Raw genomic sequence first — 25,340 nt, forward strand, 5'->3', positions numbered from 1 at the left:
GCACCCTTATTACAAAAAAGATCTTACAGACTTTTTCTGATGGTTTAGAATGGATAGAGTTGCTACAACACAAGTCTTTCCCATGTCATTCACTAAAGTTAGACAAACTATTGTTGGGGGGGGGGGAGAGAAGTTCTTTCCTACACCCCTCTTGGCCAACGGGAGCAAAACTCGTATGGGAGACCCCGCATCACGAACTCCGTCCAGATATCTCAAATTTTCTGATGTTCCTCGAGCATCACAAGCTACCATATAACTCATGCAGCTAAGGAAACACCGGGAGACGTCCTCAAGGTTGGGCCATAGGGCAGGAAGTGGCTTCCCAAGTTCCACTTGTGATGGGTGGTTCAGAGAAATTAAATCTGCCAGCTGCCCTACAAATGTCAAGCATGACCTCCAATTCAACAGTTCGCTTGGCTCTAAACGGTGTTCCCTTTCCCCTCTTTTAAATTGTACAGAGACTCTGAAGATTCCCCCCCCTTCTTTGCCGTGCCTCTAAGATATCTATCTCCCTTGCATTTATTCAGTGCAGAACAGATTGATTTAAAACTTTGCCCAAGGTTATTTTTTTATTATTAATTTTAAACACATAATAAGAGGTTATATCGGGGCAGAACATCCTATTTTGGAGGAGGAAGGGAGGGGAGATCAGTTAGGCTTTAGGAAAGGAGAAAAATGACACGCAAAGGTGGAGAAGGAGGTTTCACTTACAAACATTCTGAGGCTTTCGTTTTGCAGAATAGAAAAATATTCATATTATTATAAAGACTGCACTACTGTCAACAGCTACAGAGGAAGACATATAATGTCATAGAAGGAAGAATCCATACCAACCTGATTAACAGAACCGCATTTGCAAAACCTCTGCCTTCCAGGGAGTTCAGACTTGTTAAGAGCCTTTGCAGAGTTTCTAATGAAATCCAGCTTCTGATAATTTAATCTGATGGGCTCGAGAATTAAAATAAGCTCTTTTTCATTGCTGCTGCTGGAGATGTCGGGTGAAAAAGGCAAATTCCATACCCCGCCTTTTTAAATCGAGAAACGAGTTCAAAAAAGGAATAATACATCTCTCCGTGGGCCCAAGAGCTCGAAGCCAGGTTGGACTGATGAAGTCTGAAGTTTGGGCATTAGATTTTTGTTTTTATTGCTATAGATGGGAGTTGAGAATATGGGATGAAGAAGCGAGGGAATCTGTTTGGGGCCCCCTCCGGCTACAACCCTTGGAAAAATAAAGGTAGCCACTGTTCTTGCCATACACGCTGCAAGAACAGAGGCGACTGTCTAATGTTATGTTCTCCTAAGCATAAACTAATCAGCTGGGGTCAATGGTTCATTGGTCCCATGGGATAAAACAGCCCAACAAATCATTCTAATAAAAACTCGGTTGCAGATGTACACAAAATTCTCAGTGGCTTCAAATGCAGCCCCTCTTGAGCTACACGTGGCCTGGGGCAAACTCTGGCTCTCCAATTACATGGATTGCAGCACGGCAAATGACACAGAAGGACCCACAGCATTTGCCTTCTTGGAATGAGTCACCAATTAGCCAATTAACCGCAGCTACGTGGGTGGAGATATGATGCGGGCTAGCAGCAGACGCACAGACTGGCTGTTGAACATCAGAAATGCAGCATGCAAAAGCGGTTTCAGAGCATGGGACGTGGACGTGCACAGCGCTCACAATCTCTCAAACCTCCCGTGTATTTCAGTAATGCTTGTGATTGGACTTTTCTCCCATAGAAACTCCAGCATTATATATCGGCATCTTCCACTTGCTTCCTCAAACACGGAAGAGAACTGACCCAGCTCTGCTACTTGTAGTGGTGGCAAAGTTCAGAGGGGAAATTTCGACACAAGATGTTACGGCCATGGTACCAGGGCAGGAGTTTAACCTTTCTTGCACGCAAGTTTCCTGATCACAACTGTGCCACCATACAAATGGAGGGAAGCATACAAACGGCATTCGCTCATGCTTGGATATTACACTATTTCTGCAGTAAAGCAATTATTAACCGTTGGTTTTTCCTGGTGGGAGAGCTCATTCCAGGAACAGAATGACTGTTATAGTGCAACAATAGCGTAATATCTAACCTGATGTGGATACATCTTTAAATATAGGGATTTATAGGTGGGGGGTGGGGGATCCCCCACTTTCACCCTCTACCCCTCCACCACTCACTTGGCCACTCCAAAATAAATTACAAACCTCGAAGGTTATACGTTAAATATATTTTGTAACTTTTTATATTTTTAATTCTAACAAAGGTGCAAGTGCTCAAATGCGATAAATATTCTACAATAAATATACTACAATAAATATACAGCTAATAAACCTTCATAAATAATCCTAAATATTCATCAAGCGTCCAATCCTTCCAGTCTACTTTGAAAAATCAGAGCTGTAAACTGTATATTCTTACTTCTTATTCTGTTTCAAAGCTGTTAATATCTGTGTGGAGCTAGAAAACTATAAATATCTGTGCGGAGTATCCTCAGTTGACAGCATTTCCTAGTGGTTACAGCTGAACCGCTCCAAGATTGGGCTATGAGAACCTGTATGATCTTGTTTTTGTTCTGTTTCAAAGCTGTTGATATTCGTTTGAAGTTTCAGAACTGTTCATATCCGTATGGAATATCTTCACACAACAACATGCCTAGTGGTTATAGCTAAGACCATCCAAAAATGGACTGTAAGAGCCTGACGGGTGTTGCCAGCCTGCTTTCCCGACAATGTCATAGCCCAATCTTGATGCATATTTAGGATTATTTATGGAAGTTTATTAGCTGTATATTTATTGTAGTATATTTATTGTAGAATATTTATCACATTTGAGCACTTGCACCTTTGTAAGAATTAAAAATATAAAAATTTACAAAATACATTTAACATATAACCTTCAAGGTTTGTAATTTGTTTTGGAGTGTTCTACATTCGGAGGACCCCTCTTATCCGACCACTCATTTGGCCGGCAGGGGGGAAAGGTGCAGGAACGGGCCTCCCAGGTGTGCTCCAGGGGCAGCGCAACAATGTCAATCCTGGGAGCCTCCCTCCATTGTGTTACTTACCAGGAAAGAAGGGAAAGTTTACAAACGCATAATAGGATAGAGTGGGGTATAACAACAACAACAACAACATTCGATTTATATATTGCCCTTCAGGACAACTTAACACCCACTCAGAGCAGTTTGCAAAGTATGTTGTTATTATCCCCACAACAATCATGCTGTGAGGAAGGCGTGTATGTAGAGGGGTGGTGCATGCAGAGGGGTGGGTGTGTGGAGAAATCAGTATTGGTAATGAGACAGGAAACCTAAATCTCTATTCAATCCAGGTGGATGCATTGTCCTGAGCTTTGTTATCAGTTGCAATTCAGTAGTCTCTCTTTCTAATCTCCCCTTGAAAATCCTCCGAAGGATAGCGGCTACTTTTAAGTCAGCAACTGAATCTCCTAGGACTGATTTTCAGAGCATAAGCTTTCGAGAGTCAGTGCTCCCTTCTCCAGACACGAGTAGGAATGGAGATCCCTGAGCCTTTGTATCCTAAGCAGGGATCTTGTGTTGATATTTTGTGTTGCCCAAACTAAAAAGCATTAGAGGTCCATCAGGGAAGAACCCTCATATCTTCCGAAAGCAAGTTTCTCCTGATGGCAAGCACTGGGGGCCATAATCTTTATGGCTTGAGGGCCAGAGGATAATGAATAATTACACACCCCATTTCATTTACAAATTGCTCGTTGGCGTTTAAAGCCTGATGCTGTTCAGCTGCAATGAACCTTCTGTGCCCATCCCAAAGGCCGATTGGCTTGGAGCAGAGGAAGGGGAAAGGAGTGCTGTAATTTGAAAGCATTGCAGACAGGCCTCAGTTTAGTGTGCATCAAATTAAAAAAAATCATAATCACTCCCTGTCATCTTCTGTTACATTGCTCAGATAGGAGGGCTGTACTGTAAGGAACTGGTCTCAACAAGAGCCACCAGTAAAGGGATAAAGAGACCACAAACTTGGCTACTGTTGCTTTAAGTATGAGTGACCACAGACTCTACTATTATTGCTATACATATGATCCTATTGGGTAGTTCCTATGTTGCTTAATATGTCATTCTTAGAATTCTTTACGTTCTGTTTCAGCTCTGTATTGGATTTCTGCTGGTTTTAAATCTTTGAAAAGTTGCATGTGTATAACCTATTACAGGAGGGAAGGCAGCAAAGGTAGCCCAATCTCGTCAGATCTTGGTAGCTGAGCAGGGTCAGTACTTGGATGGGAGAGCATCAAGGAAGACTCTGCAGAGGAAGGCAATGGCAAAGCACCTCTGCTTCTCACTTGCCTTGAAAGCCCCAGCAGGGGTCGCCATAAGTCAACGATGACTTGACAGTACTTTAAACGCACACCCTATTACACATTTATTGAAACGTTTTTGAAATTGACTGCAATCTGCCTTGAGTCTTAGTGAGAAAGGCAGACTAAATAATAATGGAAATAAATACATAAAATCTCAGAGAGACTTTTTCCTTCTGAGCATACCAGTGGAGCACACTGTACTGGGCAGGATGACTCAATGGTTTGACTCATTCTAAGACACCTTCCCATGTTCCTAATATGATACATACAATTGCTCTCCCTCTACCTATTCTTCAGGAGAAGGCAGAAATAATATATATAGGCCAAATTCAAGGAGCTTCTGTTGACCTTTAAAGCCCCGTATGGCTTTGGACTAGGGTTGCCAGACCACCGCTGGCATACCCTAGGAGGAATGGGTCTGGGGAACTGGCATATTGGTACACCAACACCACTTCTTGTAAAAATCAGAAAAGATGTCTTCAGATGCTCTTGCATTTACAAAAGCTCTACAGTTTTACACATGGACTTGAGTCTGGATTTTAATTGTTTTTATATGATTTTTTAAAATATCAATGAGGTCTCTCATTCATATGATCACCATAGGTCGGAGGTGACTTGACGGCACATAACTAGAAATGGGCACGAACCGAAATACGAACCAAAATTAAGCACGGAACAGGTCGGTTAGTGGTTTGCGAACCACGGTTTGTCAGATCCCATTTCTGATGAACTGCCACAAACTTTTAGGCTGGTTCATTTGGTTGGTTTTTTGGTTCGTCACTGCAGACAGCCTGATTCCAATCAATCAGTTTCCTAGGCAACAGGGGATGGACTTCCTGCAGACCTTCTGCTGACCGGGAAGTGAACTTCTGCTGGCCCGGAAGTGATCTTCTGCTGACCCTGAAGTGATGATTTTCTGACCCGGATGTGACACTTTCACAAACCAAACGAACTAGTTCACGAAGAAGGGGCAGGTTCGTGAAAGTTTGTGGTTCGTGAAATTTGATGAACCATGAACCACATGGTTCGATTTTTTTCCAGTTTGTGCTCACCTCTACACATAACATACAATTATGTTGACTGATCGTTATTACTTTGAATATTTAATTCTTGCTTTGGGGAGACATTTGCTAGGAAGCAATATCACAATTTAGGGTTGGCTCTTACCAGGTTTTCTGCTAGTAAGAAGGGCTCTATCAGGGACTGTGAAGCCCATATGGACAAAAAGCACAGGATACGGATTTTCAGCAAGAGGCACATTGAGCGAGACTAAGCAGGAATGCTGCTAGCATCCAACCCAACATATAATTAGCTCAGTAAACAAAATTGTTTGCCACAGGTTGTGATCTGAAATTGGGCAAAATAAATAACCCAGTGTTAGAAAAGACTAAGAGGCTTTCTAAGACGCACCCTCCGACACACATAAAGAAAAGAGTGGAAAGGTCTTAAAGGCACATGAGATGATGTAAACAATAAATCACTGGAATTCTATAGGATGAATCACTTCTTCATCAGGGAAAGAAAGACAAAAAACTTGATAAAAAGTTAGTCTGCAAATTGTACTAAGGGGAAGAATCAAATATAGCTGCTGGTCTTTGGTGTTGTTACTAGAGAGGGGAACAAACCAGGAAAAAACCAAACCATGTGGTTCGTGGTTCGTAAAATTTCATGATTTCATGAATCAAAAACCGAACCAAACAAACCAGCCTAAAGTTCATCGCAGTTCATCAGAAATGGGATCTGACGAACCGCAGTTCACGAACCATGAACCAGCCTGATTCGTGCTTAATTTTGGTCCATATTTCAGTTCGTGCCCATCTCTAGTTGTTACTCACTGGTATTACCTTGTAATGGAGCAGAACATACATATAAGAACATAAATGGATATTTAACTTTAGCAAAAGACTTAGCCTAGAGTAGAGCCACAGCTTGGCATGCAGTAGCAAGATCAGTTCTTGATCACACAAAATGCTTAAAATACGGGGCTGCAAGCTTTTCACCACAGATTAGTCAACTGAAGCTTGAGTTGATTAACTGGTAAAATGAAATTATATATGATGAAACTAGCAGTTGACAGAATCTAACAACCCCCCCCTCTCCCCCCCAAAAACAACTCCTCTCTAGAGATACTCCGGAGAAACCTGACTGATGTCTTGGGTACCTTATTCCAAGTTTGGATGAGAGTTGGTGCATGGAAATGAAGCCATTCATACTGGGGCCAAACTTTAGATCTTCAGCACAGAAGGCGACTGCAACAGAATTCGTAAGAAGCAGATAGCTGGGGAATGGTGCTACTTACAAAAAAAAGCATGTTGTTGGCAAATGAACAAATACGATCTCTTGTTTGGGGAATTTATCAAATATAATTGGTTTATGCCTGTGCATCATTAATTATCACTCTCTTCCATTGGCCAAATTAGAATATTGTATGATTATGACTTATAGATGTGTGGTAATACCTGGGCAAATACACAAGGAAGTTAAGTGTTTAGTTTTGTTTCGAGGACAGCTATAATTTAATTTGCACTTGAATCTATTCTTGTTTATAAATGGAAAGTCGATAAAAACGAGAGCAAGAAAAGAAGCCCTGCACTTTCCAACAGGAAAAAAGGTGGTGTGAGAAACACAGAAATTATACTCAATGCCTTGAGACAAAGAAAACATAAAGGAAGACCTTTTACAGCCAGGGATGCTTAACTTAGCTTGATGGAACTCCTCATTTATGTATGAGTTTGTCCCCTTTGCCTGATCAGCTTATTCTTCCTATTTGATATTCATCTCATTTTTCTTTGCACGTATGCAGAAGCTACTTATATTACAAGGTTATGGATGGGGGTGCACTTTGGTGCACATTTGTAACTTACATGCATTTGTAACTTGTATGTTTCACCTTGAAGTGGCTTTTGTGCCTGCAAGATGGCAAACTAGCTCTTCTCAATCACCCAAGAAGGCTGCTCATATCCACCATTATGATTGGATCATTAAAGTGAACTACTTGGTTAAACACAGAATCAGTCACTGTTTGCTCCCCCTTTGTGCCTGAACTATAGGAAGTATCTTTTGAATGAATGGCATTGGATACATCACCGTGAATTTACTCTCGATTCGGACAGAACTGGCCCTGACCTGGATGGTCCAGGTGAGCTTGATCTCATCAGATCTCAGAAGCTAAGCAAGGTTGGCCTTGGTTAGTAATTGGATGGGAGACCTCCAAGGAAGGCCAGTGTTGCAGAGGCAGGCAATAGCAAACCACCTCTGTTAATCTCTTGCCATGAAAACCCCGCCATGGGTCGCCATAAGTCAATTATGACTTGTGGCACTTTCTACGACCACCAGGACAGAATGAACAGTTCTCCATTTAGATAGTTTCAGGTGGGTAGCTATGTTGTCTGCAGCTGGAGAGCAAGATTCGAAACCAGTAGTTCCATAAAGACCAACAAAATTTCCAGGGTTCGTGCTTTTGAGAGTCACAGCTCCCTTCGTCAGATACTTTTTTTCGATTAGTTATCAACACAGCACACAAGAAAACTGTGCTGGAAATGCAACAATCCCAGAGATGCATCCCTGCTAGTTGTAGGGGAAAAAATCAAAACAAGTTTTCTGTTAATGTAGGAGGGAAATTCCCATGATGCTGTGCAAGAAGACACGTGTACCAGCTGATCAGGATCAAAACAACTTAGCAGCTATTGATAGACACCAAGGAACACTGTTGTAACTAGCACACAGAGACCAAATTAATGAGTCTCTGATAAGAAATGTTATTTTTCCCCTACAACAATGTGTTTTTAAGTTGTAGGCAGCAGCAATGGGAAGGCAGCAGCTATTGACCAAACATTCATGCATGGCCATCATTTTCAGCTATAAGATACGCGAGGTGTTGGATGTAGATGGACAGCATCTTGCTAACTTGTTTTGGTGGAAATGGAACAACCCTGTGACATGTCAAGAGACAACCAAAAACACTGGCTTTACTGAATAAATTCCAAAGGGTAACCACAGCTGGCTCTTGTGGCCATGTTTCAAAGAAACTCACGTTACCTTGATGACCAACAAATGTACTGTGACGTAAGCTTTTACGGACTAGATAGAATCCGCTTCATCCAACACAAAGAGTGAACAGTGTAGCTGGCAAGGGGTGGGGCTGTTTTTCTAAGTACAATTTCAAAACTAAATAAAGACGTGCTGAGAATAATCCTGCTAAAGAATCATAGGATTGGGAGGGACCTCCAGGGTCATCTAGTCCAACCCCTGCACAATGCAGGAAATTCACAACTACCTCCCATGTTTTAAGTCCCTGTGATTTTTAACCAGAGAAACGGAAGCATTTGGGTTCAGAGCGCTTCACTTCAACTGGATTGAGCCCAGCAGGAAGAGAGATCCCACACAAACCAGCCAGGGATGTGAAGAAGAAGGAATCACTATGGGCTTGACAAGCCAACAACTGGAGGTGGGTTCTGGCAAAACCAGCTCTTGCCTGCATAGATGACAGTCTTTTAGCCACTCTTGAGTCATGACAAAAAAAGAAATGGTCAAATCTGTCAATGAACACACTAAAAAGAATCACTTTGGAAAGTCAAGACACATCAGCTTTCAAACAAAACTGCTACTGCTCTGGGCCTTGGGATCAACAAATGAGATGGCTTCTGACTATATATTCCCCACAGTTAAAACACACAAACACACACTGGGCACAAGGTTGGACTTACTAAGCATCCTTGGATGTTCCCACTGGAGACTGTCCAGCTGGAGGTTTACACTGCCAAATAGATTTTTGGCTGATAGGATCTGACAAGCTCACAGTCTGAAGTGGTACGGCTCCGAGCAGCACAGCTGTGACACTCGGCATTCAGTGGTCTTCGGGCGCTCATTTCCTCCTGATGAAGCAGCATTCTTTGCTCTTGCGCTCACTGTAATTCGTTACATCAGTCATTGGTGTGGTCCAACTTTGGAAGTTTGCATCACTTGATGGAATTGTTCTGAGGTTGCAGTTGTTATTTTTTTTAAGGTAGCTTAGGGCCATTTGCCATGATATAACCATAGGGTTGCCAGGTGTCCCAGTATGGCGATAGACTTCTAGCCTGCAAACCCCGCTGCCCACCACCACTCGATTGGCTGGCGGGAGAAAACATGAAAAAAATCACTATTGGCATGAGAGCATTATGTCACTTCTAAGGGAAACCCGGAAGTGATGTTTTGCCTTTCTAGGAATCATCAGAAACTCTATGGTTTTACCATATGGTATCAGAGAGTCACAACATCACTTCCTGGTTTTCACCGGAAATGACATAATGTCTTTGCACTAATGGCACACACACACAAACCGTATATAATGTCATTTGTAGTCTGCCTTTCTCACTGGGACACATTCAAAAACAATGCAACAGGGTATGGATTACAGAAATTTGAAGGCCAGAAAAAACCAAAACAGAGCTGAAAACCATGCTGAAACAAAGCATAAGAGCCAGTTTGGTGTAGTGGTTAAGAGCGCGGGACTCTAATCTGGAGCCCTCGGTTTGATTCCCCACTCCTCTACTTGAAGCCAGCTGGGTGACCTTGAGCTAGCCACAGCTCTCTGGAGCTCTCTCAGCCCCACCCTCCTCACAGGGTGATTGTCATGAGGATAATAATAGCGTATGGTTGTTGTGGGTTTAATAGCATACTTTGTAAACTGCTTTGAGTGGGCATTGTTGTCTTGAAGGGTGGTATATAAATCGAATGTTGTTGTTGTTGTTGTTGTTATTATAAGCATTTTAATATGACTTATTAAACTACATAGAAACTACTCAGTTCACAGTTCTTTTCCCTTTACCAGGCATCTTTCTGCACCAAATAATATACACTGGAGCTGTGTGAAGGGGCTGTGAAATGCCAGGAGGGAAACTTCAGCCCATTATAACCTCTCCAGGTCCAAGCCCGGCTCTGGAAGGCAGCTCCAGCCCATTTCCATTCCTCGCTGCCCTCTGGTTGCCATCCCATACAATTTTAGACTGGAGAGGGGAAATTGACAGAGCCTTTGGAAGGCAAAGATGAAATTAACAAACCCTCTGAAGAGCAATCTCTGCTGGCTCTGTTTTTTTAAACTATGCTTCCTGGCTAACAACGCATCTCCCTATACTTGACGAACATGCACCGAGGTGTCCCTTGTAGAGAGACTAATTGATTTTACCCATTTGCAGGGTGGCACCTGCAGAAGCCCTGTTCAGATGAGAGAAACTGCCATGGCAGAGCATAGAGAGAGAGGCAAATCTACAAATATTTGGGACCAGTTATCTGGGACCTTGATCTGAGCCTGGTAACTGATGGGTAGCCAATGAGTAGCAGTAATACATATGTTGTGCCTGGCTCCTGATAGTAACTGAGCTGTGGCATTCTGCACCAACAAGAGTCTCCCAGTTGACTTGGAGGGGAGATCTTTGTAGACTGCACCACTATAATCTAGTCTCAATGTTACTGTGGCATGGATCCAGGTGGCCAGATCAGCTGTGTCAAAGTAGAGGGCCAACTCCAGGGCTAGCCTGAGTTTGGTAGAAAGTGTGTGTGTGTGTGGGGGGGGGGGGGGGTTGTAATACAATTACCTTGCTTCTCCAATGGCAGTGCTGGATCCAATATAACCCCTGGACTCTTAATTGAGTCAGCAAGGATCAACTGCACTCCATCAAAAGTGAGGAGCTCAGTGTCCTTCAATATCTCCATCTTCCCAACCAGCATCATTTCTGTCTTGTCTCAAGACCACTACTGCATCAGCACGGGATTGATATAGAGAGACAGACAGCTAGTTGCCACCCGCGTATTGGTAACTTCCAATTCCAAAGCCATAAATTATTTCTCCTAAAGGCTTTACATAGGGGTTGAATAACATTGTCGATAAGAACTCACAAGACAGTTCCTGCACTGAAAATAGCCGTTCTTCAACAGCAACCATTTGAATCTGTTTCATGAGGAACAATTTAAGCCAGTCCAAGGCACATCTTTGGTGTAGTGGTGAAGACTGGCAGGACTCGAATCTGGAGAGCCAGGTTTGATTCCCTGCTCCTCCTCTTGAAGCCAGCCGGGTGACTTTAGGTCAGTCACAGCTCTTTCAGAGCTCTCTCAGCCCCATCCACCTCACAGGGTGATTGTTATGAGGATAATAATAACTTTGTAAACCACTCTGAGTGTGGCATTAGGTTGTTCTGAAGGATGGTATATAAATCAAATCATCCTCCTCCTCAATACTCACTTCTGCCTCCAATCACCTTGCAGGATGGCATGATCTACTCTATCAAAAACTGAAGGTAGATCAAGGAGAGACAACAAAGAAGCATGTCATTTGTCTAGATTCAGATGGAGGTCATCAACTAGAGCCACTGGAGCCATCTCTGTCTCACAGCCTTGCCTGAAACCAAACTGAAAATGTTCCACAGCACCCAAGTTAGTAAGAAGACTCAGAATTGGTCTGCTACTGCTCCCTCAATCACTTCACTTAGAAAAGTCAGATTAGAGACTGGGCTATAATTAGAGATGGGCACGAACGGGAAAAAAAATGAACATGATGTTCATTGCCATCCATGAACAGGGACTCACGAACAACAGCAAACATGGCCCTATTCACGAACATGTTCGTGGTTGGCTGTTCGTGGGGGCCAGCAGGCTCTCCTGCAGCCATCATCCAAGTCAAGATCCCTACTGCACCACTCCCAGAAGCCTGACCTGAGTAGACAGCAGGAAAGGTACCAATAATAAATAATAGCTTGGCCCAGAGCCTGGCAGCAGCCCTGGAACTTGAAGGGGTAGATCCCTATCCCACCACACACAAAGAAAATTCAAGCTCCAATGTACTCTCTATCAATATGCCAACAGCAGCTGTCTCTCCCTCTCCAAAGCCAGAGCAGGGAGCCCCCCTCCCCCTTGCTCTTTGCTCCCTTGTTGTAACAAATTTGGAGTTCCACACTTGAAAGGAAGACCCGCCTATCAAGCTAAATTGAGCTTAGATTGAGATTTCCAGGGCAACAGCAGGAGTTCAGACAGAGTTCAGACAATCCCTGCCTAAGTTGCCAAGAGAATTGATTGCAGGTGCCAGACTGCCTGGCTTGACGAACAGCAACGAATGAGGCTTGCAATGACCACCTGTTCATTTAGAATGGGGCCTCGCGAACAGCTTGTTCACAAACAACAGATTGGGCTGTTCGTGGCTTTTTTTTTTTTGTATTGCTGTTCGTGCCCATCTCTAGTTATAATTGGCTACATCATTTCTGTCTAAGGATTTTTTTTTTAAGTACTGGATGGATGACCACCTCTTTGAGTCGCTGAGGGAAGGTGCATGAAGTTAATGACTGATTTACGATAGACATCAAGGGGTCATTGTGCACTGCAAGGATCCAGTGCACAAATGGTGGCTTTCACAGATCCCAGGATCCTGTCAATATCCATCATTGTAACTGGGTCAAAATGGTGCATAAGTGGACCATATGATATATTAAGCACTTCTTTGGCCTTGCCTAAATTACAAAGATAACAGAAGCAGGTTAGCAAGCAAAGGAATTCAAGACTACCCAACGACAACCACTTCAATTGTAAACATTCATATAATCAATACAGTCATGACAAATTTCCAATATATGTGCAGTTCGTACAATGTTCAATACCCATTCATAATTCAATGTTGTATCAATACATTCATACAGTCTTCATTGCAAGAGCCATAAAGTGCTCAGTGCTAGTATAACAACTAGTTAATCGTCCACAGCCATATAACTTCCAATCATAAGTCTGTAAGCAGGAGGATTCAATCCGATACAATTCAATACGTCAATATGAATGGCCAGGGTCATGAATCATGTAGAAAACAATATCCATCTGACGGGAAAACCGGTGAAGAATCCCGTTTCTGGAATCCCTTTCTCAAAGATGGTATATATACACTCCGACGTTTCCTTCATCCACTTTTGACTTGCACTTAAACCATTAATTGCATAACGGCAGATGCTGAATCGAGCGAAGGCTGCATAACAATGCATTGTTTTCTACATGATTCATGACCTATAGTGCTTCCCTGGAGTTCCTTCCAGTTCCTAGAACTGCCTGCGATCACTTTTGTGTTTTCCCTGGAAGTGATGTCACACTTGTGATACACCTTTAAAAATATTCCCTGGCACCAATTGAGTGTCAGTGGGCAAAGGGAGCTCACAGCAGGCAGCCCTACCCCTGCTCACTCAAGGAAAAGGGATGTGTCAATTAAGTAGACTTGATGTAAAATCTTATTATCTTTGCGGTAAGGTTTGACTATGCCACCCCTCCACTATTGGCCCAGATTTGTATGAACCAGATCTCAGCTTCTGCATTTCCCCCAAGACAGTCAAGAGAAGGGTTGCCAGATGTGCACTGTAGATCAATAGAGCAGTGGGGGAATATGGGGGGGGGGGTGATTGTGTTGCACAATGTTGTGGCAACTATTCCAGCTATTTATTTATTTACTTACTTAAATTTATAGTCCGCCCTCCCCAACCAAGTGGGCTCAGGGCGGATCACAATTTAAAACACACTACACAATCACCAGCAGTAGCCATTAAAAATATAAATAATACATATCATTCATTTAAAACATATATTAGCACCATGTAAATACAGCTATCAAAAATAAAAACATAGCAGCACGTTATACATTCACCTATCACCGTCTATAGAGCAGATTACAGCGATCATATAAAGATACTGCCCAGCATCACCCATATGCCTGGCGGAACAGCTCCGTCTTGCAGGCCCAGCGAAATGATAACAAGTCCTGGTGGGCCCTGGCCTTGCAAAACAGAGCGTTCCACCAGGTTGGGGCCAGGGCCGAAAATGCCCTGGCCCTGGTCGATGCTAGGCGGGCCTCCCTAGGGCCAGGGATCTTTAACAGATGTTTGTTGCTCGAGTGAAGAGTCCTCTGGGGCTCATATGGGGAGAGGCGGTCCCGCAGGTACGACGGTCCCAGTCCACTTAGGGCTTTATAGGTTAGTATCAAAACCTTGAACCTGATTTGGTACTCCACCGGTAGCCAGTGCAGCTGGTGCAGTACCGGTGTTATATGCTCCCATATTGGTGTTCTGGTAATAACTCGCCCTGCTGCATTCTGCACCAGTTGTAACCGCCGGATCAGGCTCAAGGGAAGCCCAGCGTAGAGTGCATTACAGTAGTCCAGTCTAGAGCTAGAAACTCAGAAGTGAAATTGTCATGGTGTTCTAGGAATTTCCCAATCTCTACGGTTTTTATCATAGAATTTTCAGGAAAACCATATAGCTCTGTGTAATGCAGTGACATCACTTCTGGTTACGCAGCTAGAAATGGCGTTGCAACATTGCACAATGCTATTTCATCCAGTCTGCATCCTGCTATTCTCCTGGCAGTTGCCTGCGCTGGGCTGGCAACCTTAGTCAAGAGTGTCTGCCGCTAGAAAGTCTACTGTGTTGAAATCACACCTTGTTCCCCCCCAAGCTTGTTCCCTTGAACTGCCAAATATTAAATGCAAAGCCATTTTTAAAAAGCACACACTCACACCTGCTCTTCGTAATCAACACAGAATGCACAGCTGTCCAACTGCAGCTGCAGTTTTCCTGCAAGATTGCACCTTGATCCTTAGAGGCATCCGAGTGTTTGACATCTCAAAGCCCCAAACAACTCTGGCCCCATGAATATTTGATTACAGATCCATTATTTAGAGGAGGAAGAAGGGAGAGTTAAAGCAAAGGGGAAGGGGCTTGAATAAACATCACGGTTCAGAATTTGCAAAGGTTAAGTTGCCCTGTTCGTTTGCTTCATTTATCAACCGGGGGCTGCAGCCGAATTGGCTGCCAACACTTCCAAGGGAAGCAGCTGTTGGAGAAAAGGGTTGCATTCAGGTAAATACAAACACCGCAGGTGCACACAAACTGTCTTGAAAACCGATAACGTTCAGGCACCTGTAATCAAAGGCCGGCTTGTGTACTCAGCAAGAGCGGCAGGCCGGAAAAACAAAAGTGCGAAGTTTTATTGGGCCCACCTGCTCTTAGCTACTTGGAAATGGAAATTAAAACAATACCAAAATGGAAAATAACACATGCACGCTGCTTGCACAAAACAATGTCACAGGTTGCTTTTCTTGTTAACAAAGCACAGGGAAATTTAACCGGCTTGCACTTCATTAATGTGGATTAGAAGCCCCAGCTCTTCCCTTATCAGGACTGGGACACACTCAAGGCCTTCATTTGCCACAATGGCTCCTTAAAGATGTGATCTTAATAACGACGACGACGACAACAACAACAGTTGGAAACAGACACATTACTTGGAACATGCCATATACTAAGGCGATATCTCACCGGCTCCTAGATTCTTGGATAAAATCCAAGTCAGTGAAGGATTCCAAAAAATCCAGCCCAAACATCTGTGATAACAACAACAACAACAACAACAACAACAACAACAACAACAACAACAACAACAACAACAACAACAACAACAACAACAACAACAGTGGGAGATTAGTTTGTTGTTATTTTCATTCCCATCATCTTCAAAATCATCATCATCTATCTGTACACAGGCTGGTTTGAAGAGTGACTGAACAAAAGGGTCAGATCTCTGCCCTGAGATGCTTACAGTATAGTTAAGTCTGGTTTTCCAAACTTACCTGGCTGGTGGGGGGAAAGGTGGGGGAATGCACCTCCTGGTCATGCTCCCGGGTAGTGCGGCATGTTCCCGGGTGACGCAGCGAGCTCCTGAGCAGTGCTCCCGCTCTCCATAGTGGACCAATTTGGGCCCCAAACAGGCCAAATTGGGCCCATTTGGGGCCTAAATTGGCCCCATTTGGGGCCTAAATTGGCCCACTCTGAAGCACAGGAGTTCTCCAGGGCCCTTCCATCAGCTCTCCCACGCTCCACAGCAGGTCAAATTGAACCCATTTGGGGCTGAAATTGGTCCGTTGCAGAGATTGGGAGTGCTCCCAGGGGTGGCACAATGCCCTGTGTGATGATGTCAGTTCCCAGAAGTGACATCATCGTGCAGTCCAGGTGCGTGCACACAAAGCACGTGCGAAAGCACAACACCAAAGGTGAGTGCCAGGTCTCCCACCTTCCACAGGGAGGGTAAGGGGACCTAGCAACCCTACAGATACTGGAGACAGTAGAATGGACTGAACCATTTCAGACTGCCAATGGATGATCACATGTTGGAATATGCCCCTAACGACAGCAACAACAAACTCCCTGCAAGTAGAAAACCAGCACAAAAGTGGTAGAACCATTCTCCCTGCTGCAAAAATTACATGGAATTTCCCTGCCTGCTGTGTGCATTTGTTCATGTTACCATTTCATAATGCTACCTCCTCACTCTCCAGCATGCATGAACCTAGCCTGCGATCCAACAGACAGAGAATCAGGGCCAACAAAGAATTCATATCAGCAAACACAACAATACACAAACAGGCTTTGCACAAATGTCTGGGAATCTAAATACATTTTGGTTGCTTTAATTGTGCTGCATTTGATGCAAAGAATTTGCAATCGTTCCGATGCCGTATACATAATGCAGAGACAAAGGATAGGAAGAAAGCCATGTTCTACCCCTCAAAAAAAATCTCAACTGCAATAAAGAGACAAGGCTTAAAGGAAAAAGAAACGATAATATTTCCACATGCAGCAGTCTTTCATGCACATCTCTAGGATCTATTCATTTTCTAGATTCTTATGCATATCCCTAGAGCAACCGAGTTCTTCATCCATCACAAACATGGGATTGGGATATCCCATTCATCAAAATAGACCATATGGACTGAACTGACAACACTCTGACGGCTGTGTGTATGTGTGTCTGGTTTTAATCTGTATGGCTTTGGGTTCTTCCTGCTTCCCCTATGCCAAAGAAACTCCGCCACCACATCAAAGGTAAAATCCTCAGAAATTCAAACTGGCATTAAAGTTGAGGCAAGATTTACAACATTTCAACTGGTGTAAATCTGATTCTCCTTTCCTGCAATCAGTCCCGGCCTGTTTCTAACCAACATTTAATCAGATTTTTTTAAAACTTAAAATGGTCTAAACAAGAGCAATTCACACAGACATTGTAAAAAAAAACCACTAGTCCTCCCCATTTTAGAATGCATACAAGAATTAAACAGGATTAACACTCCAGTAATTGGAAAGTCCTACAGCACTGTGACATCACTTCCTGTTCCCAAACAGGAAGTGATGCCCAGCAGTCTTTGCCACCTAATGCTCACAGTGGTAGTGTGAGATTTACAGAGATCTCTATGCCTTAAGAAATCATAAGAAATCCTTGAGTAGACATGGGCACGATCCAAAAAAACATTCCGATCTAGCTGTTCGTGGATCTGGGCTGCCGCCGAAAGCAGGTTCCCAGTTCTAACCGATTAAGTCTCGTTTCCGGTCCGGAATCGGGAATCGGGGAGGCCAGCGCCCAGAGCAATCGTAGTCAGGATGTTGTGTGCGCGCGCACGCTCCGAGTCCTGAGTTGACTCTGCCCACACAGCAAGCCGGCTGTCCCAGTGCACTGCGGAGCTGGCAGCAGCACGAGTGGCTCGGAGGCTGCCCGCGCCGTTCACCTGCCCCTCAAGACAAGGGGCGGCCGGCTTGTCCACATGCCCCTTGTCCTGGGGAAAGTCGAACGGTGCAGGCGGCCTCCCAGCCTACCGCGCTGCCTTTTGCCTTTCCCCAGGACAAGGGGCGGCTGGCTTGCCCACGCGCCCCTTGTCCTGGGGAAAGACGAACAGCGCAGGTGGCCTCCCAGCCTCCCGCGCTGCCTTTTGCCTTTCCTTTGTGCCCACCCCCTTCCCCCTCCCTCCCCTGGGTTGCTGTTCCGTGTTTGGAAGGAAGCCTGCTAATCAAGGAAAGCTGGGCTTCCATTCGTGTTTCGAGGGTGACAGAAGGAGGGCAAACACAGCTCATTTCCTGATTCCGTTGCCCCGGGAATTAATTACTAGTGCCAGAGTGTCTGCAATTCTGAACAGAAACTGACCCATCCAATCAAGTCCCGAACTAGCAAACTCCTGACGGCTGGATCGGTTGCCATGGACAGAACCGATTAGCTGAGTCACGATGGTGAAAATGCCAAAATCGGGAGGGGGGGGGGGTTGAAATCGTAATTCAGATCGTGCCCATCTCTATCCTTGAGTTCTCAGGGAAAAGCAGAGTCCTTTTAGCTGTTTTTCGCTTCCATTTGGAATACATTTTGCTTTCCAAAGTTCCATGGCAACTCTAGCAAGTACACTTGTTTTGTGGCCTAGTTCTTTTCAAATACATCTAGGGGCTCGCATGTACTTGCTTCATTCCTCTTCCAATGCAAACAGACCCCTGATATTTGCAGACAAAGAGAGCTGCTGAAATCCTATTTCCCACGAGTACCTTGTCAATTGGTAACACTGATCTTTGCAATCCGTTGCCTAGTTAGAGATCTGCCCCCCCCCCAAAAAAGAACATGCACACACAAATAATGTGTTTTAATGCCAGCGTTCAAAGAACAACACTAGCTAATTGCATCGTTTTCTAGAGGGAAAAGTCTGTTTAATATGCAGACCTCAAAATGATGACTTTAATGTAAGCTGCCAACACAAAAGTCATTTAAATCATGGAGGGGGAAAAAATAGGTTAAGCTTTTGGTTTAGGGATATGCTTCACATTGCTTCCAAAGCACTACAGACAGAACTGCTGGTTAGCTGCCAGGTCCAAATTGTCCATTTCAGTGGTGTGATTATTTGAGTGCAACTTTAGAGGGAGGAAAAATATATATATATATATATTTTTAAAGATTAACTTACTTGGTGCTGACTGGCTTTAGCCAATTGCTCGTTGGCAGATTCTACATTAGAAGACGCCGTCTCGAGGTTGGCTTCAATGCTATCTGCAAATTAAGATAATAGAAGGTAATTATATGGTCGAAAATGAAGAGATCCAGCAATTTGCCAGAAGGCACAGCAAGATTGGACAGGCTTTCTTGTCGCTTATTTTTTCTACTCCCTTTTTGTAAAGAGAAATTTTTATACAAAACAACTTAGTGCCCTATATTCTAGCACAAGACTCAGGTAGGTTGAAAGTTTTCCTTCTGTCCATGCAGCCTACCTCTAACAGAAGTGGCTCTTTGGCTGAAAAGATATTTCCTTTGAAATAAGGCTCCAAACTTGGCTAGGCATAATGAGAGGTTACAAAGAGCTCAATCGGTGGCCTTGGGTGAGCTGCTCCTCTCGGCCCAGCTCCCCAGCTATATTCTGGAGATAGTAATAACACTGACTTCATACACTGCTCTGAATGGGGCACTAATCTGTGTAGAGGAGTGGTATATAAGCACAGTTATTATTATAAGGGAGCTGCTGTAGCATAGTGGTTCGGTGGCTGGGCTGGGAATCAGCACTCTGCTGGTTCGAATCCCTCTAGTGCCATGAGTTCAGCTGGTGGCCTTGGGGAAGCCACTCCTCTCAGCCCCAGCTCCCCAGCTGTATTGTGGGGATAATAATGACACTGATTTAGTTCATTGCTCTGAGTGGGGCACTCATCTGTCCAGAAGGGCAGTATATAAGCACGGTTACTATTATAAGGGAGCTGCTGTATCATAGTGGTTGGGTTGCAAATCAGCACTCTGCTGGTTCGAATCCCACTCCTGCCATGAGCTCAGCAGGTGGCCTTGGGTGAGCCCCTCCGCTCTGCCCAGCTCCCCAACTGTATTGTGGGGATAACAATAACACTACCTTCAGGGGAAGCGCCAGGATTTCTGGCGCCCATGGCTGCCCCCCGCATGCGTGCGCACATAGTGCACGCGCGTGCTCCTGGCCTGTGTGATGACGTCACCGCGCGACGACATCATCACACAGCAAAGCCTGCCCCACTGGCCGGTGGGCGGCTGGGACGGTGCATGGAGGCTGCCGGCACTCCACACACCGCAGATGCCTACCATACCTGGCCTGCGGCTGCTGCGCTCGGCCAGGGGTGTATGGCGGTGCCAGCACAGGGCTGGCCAGCTGCAGCAGCTGTGGGCCAGGCAAGCCAGCTCCATGGCACACGCCTCCGCCCTCGGCACCCCTTCCAGCACCCCAGCACCCATGGCACCCGCCTCACCGCTTCAGTGATGGTGCTGGCCCTGACTACCTTGTTCACTGCACTCGGTGAGGCCCCAAATTGTCTAGAAGAGCAGTATATAAGTGCAGTTGTTGTTTAGCAATGCCTGCTTACTTCGCCTTGATTTCCTGCCTGCCTCTACTATGCTTTCTACCTCTGGCCCTACTGCTTCTTGGGCATGACCACTTGCCAGCCCACAGCTTTGCCTCTGACGTGGCCAGCTCAGCTTCCTGACCCGTGAGGATGGTCTAATCAGAATCAGTTTCAGTGGACCCTACCATGGACCATTTCTTGAGCTTGTATACCTAAGTGATTGTCTGTGCCAGTTGGAACCCATTAGCTTAGGGCCTGCCCTTGTCCCCATTGCTGCAAATCCAGAAGTGACATCACTGCACTAGGGTGATACTGTAGGAACCCAGAGTATCATGCTGACATGTTGACACCACTTCTGGGTTTATAATAATATAATAATAACATTCGATGTATATACCCCCCCCCCTTCAGGACAACTTAATGCCCACTCAGAGTGGTTTACAAAGTATGTTATTATTATCCCCACAACAACAAAACACCCTGTGAGGTGGGTGAGGCTGACAGAGCTCAAAGAAGCTGTGACTGACCCAAGGTCCCCCAGCTGGCTTCAAGGGGAGGAGTGGGGAATCAAACCAGATGAGAGTCCTGCCGCTCTTAACATTATACTGTTTTAGGGTCCTGCAAAATCAGATGTGCACTGGGAATTTTGTGTTCACAGCTCCCAGTGATTTTTAAACTTATCTCTCTGGCTCATGGACTTAAGCACATAGGGAAAGGGGGCTTAAACCCCTGTGCAATTTTCCTGACCTGAAAGACCCCGAGGGAGTTTCTATTTTCCCATAGGGGAAATTTATATGCAGCCTGAAGTGGTACTTCAGGTATTAGATCCAAAAAAATGTCAGGTGACACCAAGGGTTAATGGAGTTCTTTGCCTGTCCACATCCTCAGATCGGAACTCGGCTCCTAAGTCAGTGTAACTTTTTGCTTTAGTCAATATCAAGCTGATCTCAGCCTGTACCCTTCTTACAATATTTGGCCTCCTCTGAATACTCATGGCTTGGCCCAGACCACCAACTCTGTCCTTCTTTGCAGAGCAGCAGCGTGGTGAAAAAGCAGGGCTACGTTATTGGCTTAGCTGGAGCAGAGGGTGATCGAGACAGGAGCTGATACCCTCTGCCAACAAGCCCAGGGTCAAGCTACAAGTGATGAATGACACTTGAACGGCAAGTGTATTTCTCCCTGTTCACTTGCCCTCCACTCAATCCACTTGCTGTTCAAGTGTCATTTGTCACTTGTAGCTTGGCCCTCAGTCTTTCATTAGCCTCCCAAGAAGGTTCTCTGGAATGAACTGGTCTTGCATGTTCTACTGAAACAGCCACTGATAACTCTTGCAGACGGGCTGTTTAAAAGCATCGGACCTATATTCTGAAAATGTTCTTTCTCAAGCTGACATACAACACACCAGCCTCAAGGAAGGTACAGAAAGCAGGCAATTTTCCAAGGAAGAGAGCAGGTACACAGCAGTAGCATCCTTTCCATTCAGAATTATTACATATTTTCCTCAATGTCCGTAGCATAGCCTTTGAAATTGCTGAAGAGCAATTTCTTCCTTGTATAATTCGCAGAATCAGCTGCCATGAAAACTACTTAACTATCCACATGCATGCTGTAGTAAATGTTGATTAAGGAATTTTGCTGGATTAACATAATCCTGCCAGGCAGTAAACAGAATTCCGTAATACAGCACAGGTGGTTTTGAGCTTCTTGGGTGTATGCAGAGGCCAATCATCTATGACCACTGGAAAGTGCCACATACCAGACAAGCCTTTGGAATGCCAGAGGGCACTCAACAATGAAAACACATCAGAGCTTCTGAAGGCCAAGCTACACATGACGAATGACACTTGAACGGCAAGTGTATTTCTCCCTGTTCACTTGCCCTCCACTCAATCCACTTGCCGTTCAAGTGTCATTTGTCACTTGTAGATTGGCCCTCAGATGAAGGAAAGGATGCAAGGGTTTAACTGGATCCATTGAACAAATTTGAGAATCAGTACGATATGGTCCGCCCTGACCTGCATAGCCCAAGTAAGCCCGATCTTGTCAGATCTCGGAAGATAAGCAGAGTTGGCCTTGGTTAGTAATTGAATGGGAGACCACCAAGAAAGACCAGGGTTGCAGAGGCAGGCAATGGCAAACCACCTTTTTGAGTCTTTTGCCTTGAAAACCCCAGTGGGAGTCATCACAAGTAGAGATGGGCACGATCCAAAAAAAATTAACGATACAGCTGATCGTGGATCAGTGCCGGCGACGATCCCAAATTAACAATCCACATCGATCATCTCCCGTTCCCAATCCGTGGATTGTGGAGGCCAAAGCGGGCCGCACCCATTCGGGTTTCCAGGGTGACAGACGGAGGGAAAACAGAGCTCAGGCTTCCCCCTGGCTCCGTTGCCAGGGGAATAGATTGCTGGCGCCTGAGTGTCTGGATCCCCGATCCGAGCCCGAACACAATGATCCAGGCCTCTCCCCATTGATGGATCGTTGGCCGTCACAATCCGCAGGGTCACGATCGCGCGATCGCCATTATTGTGGGTTTTTTTCGATCGTAATGCGGATCGTGCCCATCTCTAATCACAAGTCAGCTATGATTTGACGGCACTTTCCACCACCACTACAAGGTCCATACCAGAATGCAGGTGAGGGCATTAAGATCTGCTTGAAGATTTATGGGTACAAGTCACCACAATCAGTACGGTGGTATCAGTTCACACAGATGGTTCCTCCACCTACAAGGGCTGTCACATGAGGGCAAGCAACTGAGGAAGGTTGCGACTTTCATACACCCCGCACTGGCTTCACCCGATCAGATGAAGCCGGCGTGGGGTGTTTTGAAAGTGACAGCCTTCTCTTGCTGTTTCCAACAGGAGAAGGGGGCTGTCAGTTTCAAACACCCCACGCCAGCTTCAGCAGCGGGTGCCGGGTGTTTGAAATTCCACAAACCGATTCATGAACTAGGGAAAGTTCATGGAAATTCGTGGTTCGTGGTTCATAGAACACGATGAACCACGAATCACGTGGTTCTTTTTTTTCCGATTCGTACCCATGTCTAATCTCAACCATTTAATCACTTCAGGGGAAGGCAACAATGAAGCCAAAGAATTCCCCCTGTTATTTTCACAGAGAGTTGAGAAGCTGCATTGCACATTCAGGCCATTTATTGTCCAACACAGATGTGGCATTTTCATGAGGACACGATTTTCTGATACTGTCCAAGATTTAAAGAACAACCTCCCTCCACAAAGGTGGGAAAAAATATCCATAAATTGACATTTACCTATTGTGTCTCCCTGCTCATACACCATGGAGGCCAGATCTTTAATGATTTGGTTAACATCCAACATGTCATTCTGTAAAAGAAAACAAATAAAGAGTTAGAGGGCTTGGTATAACTGGAGTACACAGGGCCTGCAAAACAGATATTTAAACAGGGCTGAAGAGACCTCAACTGGGACTTTTCCTTGGTCACATCAAGAGTCCTTTCACCTCTCTCAAAATTCCTCAGGGGGTTTGGCTGAGCGGGAAGTCCACTTCAGAAGAAATTTTTCTGCAGCCTGAACGTTGCTTATGGAAAGTTTTTAATTTCCCAAAACTTTCTGTTTCAAATTTGGAGGTCTACAAAACTCCATGAAAAATTGAATTAGGCTTATTCAAAGTAATTCTGTTTTATATTTTTGCACAACAACAAATCACAACAAGAAGATAAAACAAAACACAAGGAAAAGAGAGGGAAGAAAGGGAGCGTCCATCCAATTTAGCTACAATTTAACATAAGTAAAAGGTGAAGGTAGTCCCTTGTGCAAGCACTGGGTCATTACTGACCCATGGGGGGACATTGCATCACGACATTTTCTTGGCAGAGTTTTTTGTTATGGGGTGGTTTGTCTTTGCCTTCCCCAGTCATCTACACTTTACCCCCAGGAAACTGGGTACTCATTTCACCAACCTCGGAAGGATGGAAGGCTGAGGGCCAAGCTACAAGTGACGAATGACACTTGAACGGCAAGTGGATCTAGTGGAGAGCAAATGGAGGGCAAGTGAACACGGAGGGATACTTGCCGTTCAAGTGTCATTCATCCCTTGTAGTTTGGCCCTGAGCCAACCTTGAGCCAGCTACCTGAACCCCGCTTCCGCTGGGATCGAACTCAGGTCCTGAGCAGAGCTTGGACTGCAATACTGCCACTTATCGCTCTGCGCCACTGGGCTGCTCCAATTTAGTTATAATTTAACATGCATTCATTTAAATCAATTTCTGAATGAAATTCTGCTTCTTTCAAAATGTAGATGTTGTGCCTATGGAGGAACCTCCATTTTTTGCTTTGCATTATGCCTCAGGAGAAATTTTAGTAACATTTTACCTCTGCATGAACATCTAATCGCCTCTGATATTCGGCGAATACTACAGAAGCACAAAGACATCGGCAACAGTAATTTCAGATTAAAACACACACAAGCACACACACACACACAAATGGACTCTCACTTGCAATGCCCAGCTCCCTTCTCTGCTAATCAAAGAAACCACCTCCAGAAGAGGATTTTTTGTGGATTTGGCATTGTTTCCGATTCCCAAGACTTCATTGTTATGTTCATGTGGCAGTACTAGAGACTGAGGGCCAAGCTACAAGTGACAAATGACACTTGAATGGCAAGTGGATTGAGTGGAGTGCAAGTGAACAGGGAGAAATACACTTGCTGTTCAAGTGTCATTCGTCACTTGTAGCTTGGCCCTCAGACTTTGTCACTTCAACTAGCTTTACGGTCGGATGTTAAATTTATTGTTGTTGTACTTGATTGGTTATTGGTCAGTTTTCATATTTAGAAGTGCACAAGTAGATATAAACACTTTTGT

At 44.7% G+C, this 25,340-nt stretch overlaps 1 protein-coding gene across 3 annotated transcripts in view; it reads right to left on the reverse strand.

Moving 5' to 3' along the window:
* Positions 1-25,340, reverse strand: part of TSNARE1 (t-SNARE domain containing 1) — a 635,428-nt gene that overhangs the window by 162,903 nt on the left and 447,185 nt on the right. For all 3 annotated transcript variants that reach the window (XM_054984298.1, XM_054984299.1, XM_054984301.1), the window contains exons 10-11: positions 23,766-23,838; positions 19,105-19,187 (exon numbers count right to left, since the gene is read on the reverse strand). In XM_054984298.1, the coding sequence (XP_054840273.1) occupies positions 19,105-19,187; positions 23,766-23,838 (156 nt within the window). The remainder of the gene's footprint in view (positions 1-19,104; positions 19,188-23,765; positions 23,839-25,340) is intronic.

This window comes from Eublepharis macularius, chromosome 7 (genome assembly GCF_028583425.1).
Source record: "Eublepharis macularius isolate TG4126 chromosome 7, MPM_Emac_v1.0, whole genome shotgun sequence".
NCBI classification, from domain to species: Eukaryota; Metazoa; Chordata; class Lepidosauria; order Squamata; family Eublepharidae; genus Eublepharis; species Eublepharis macularius.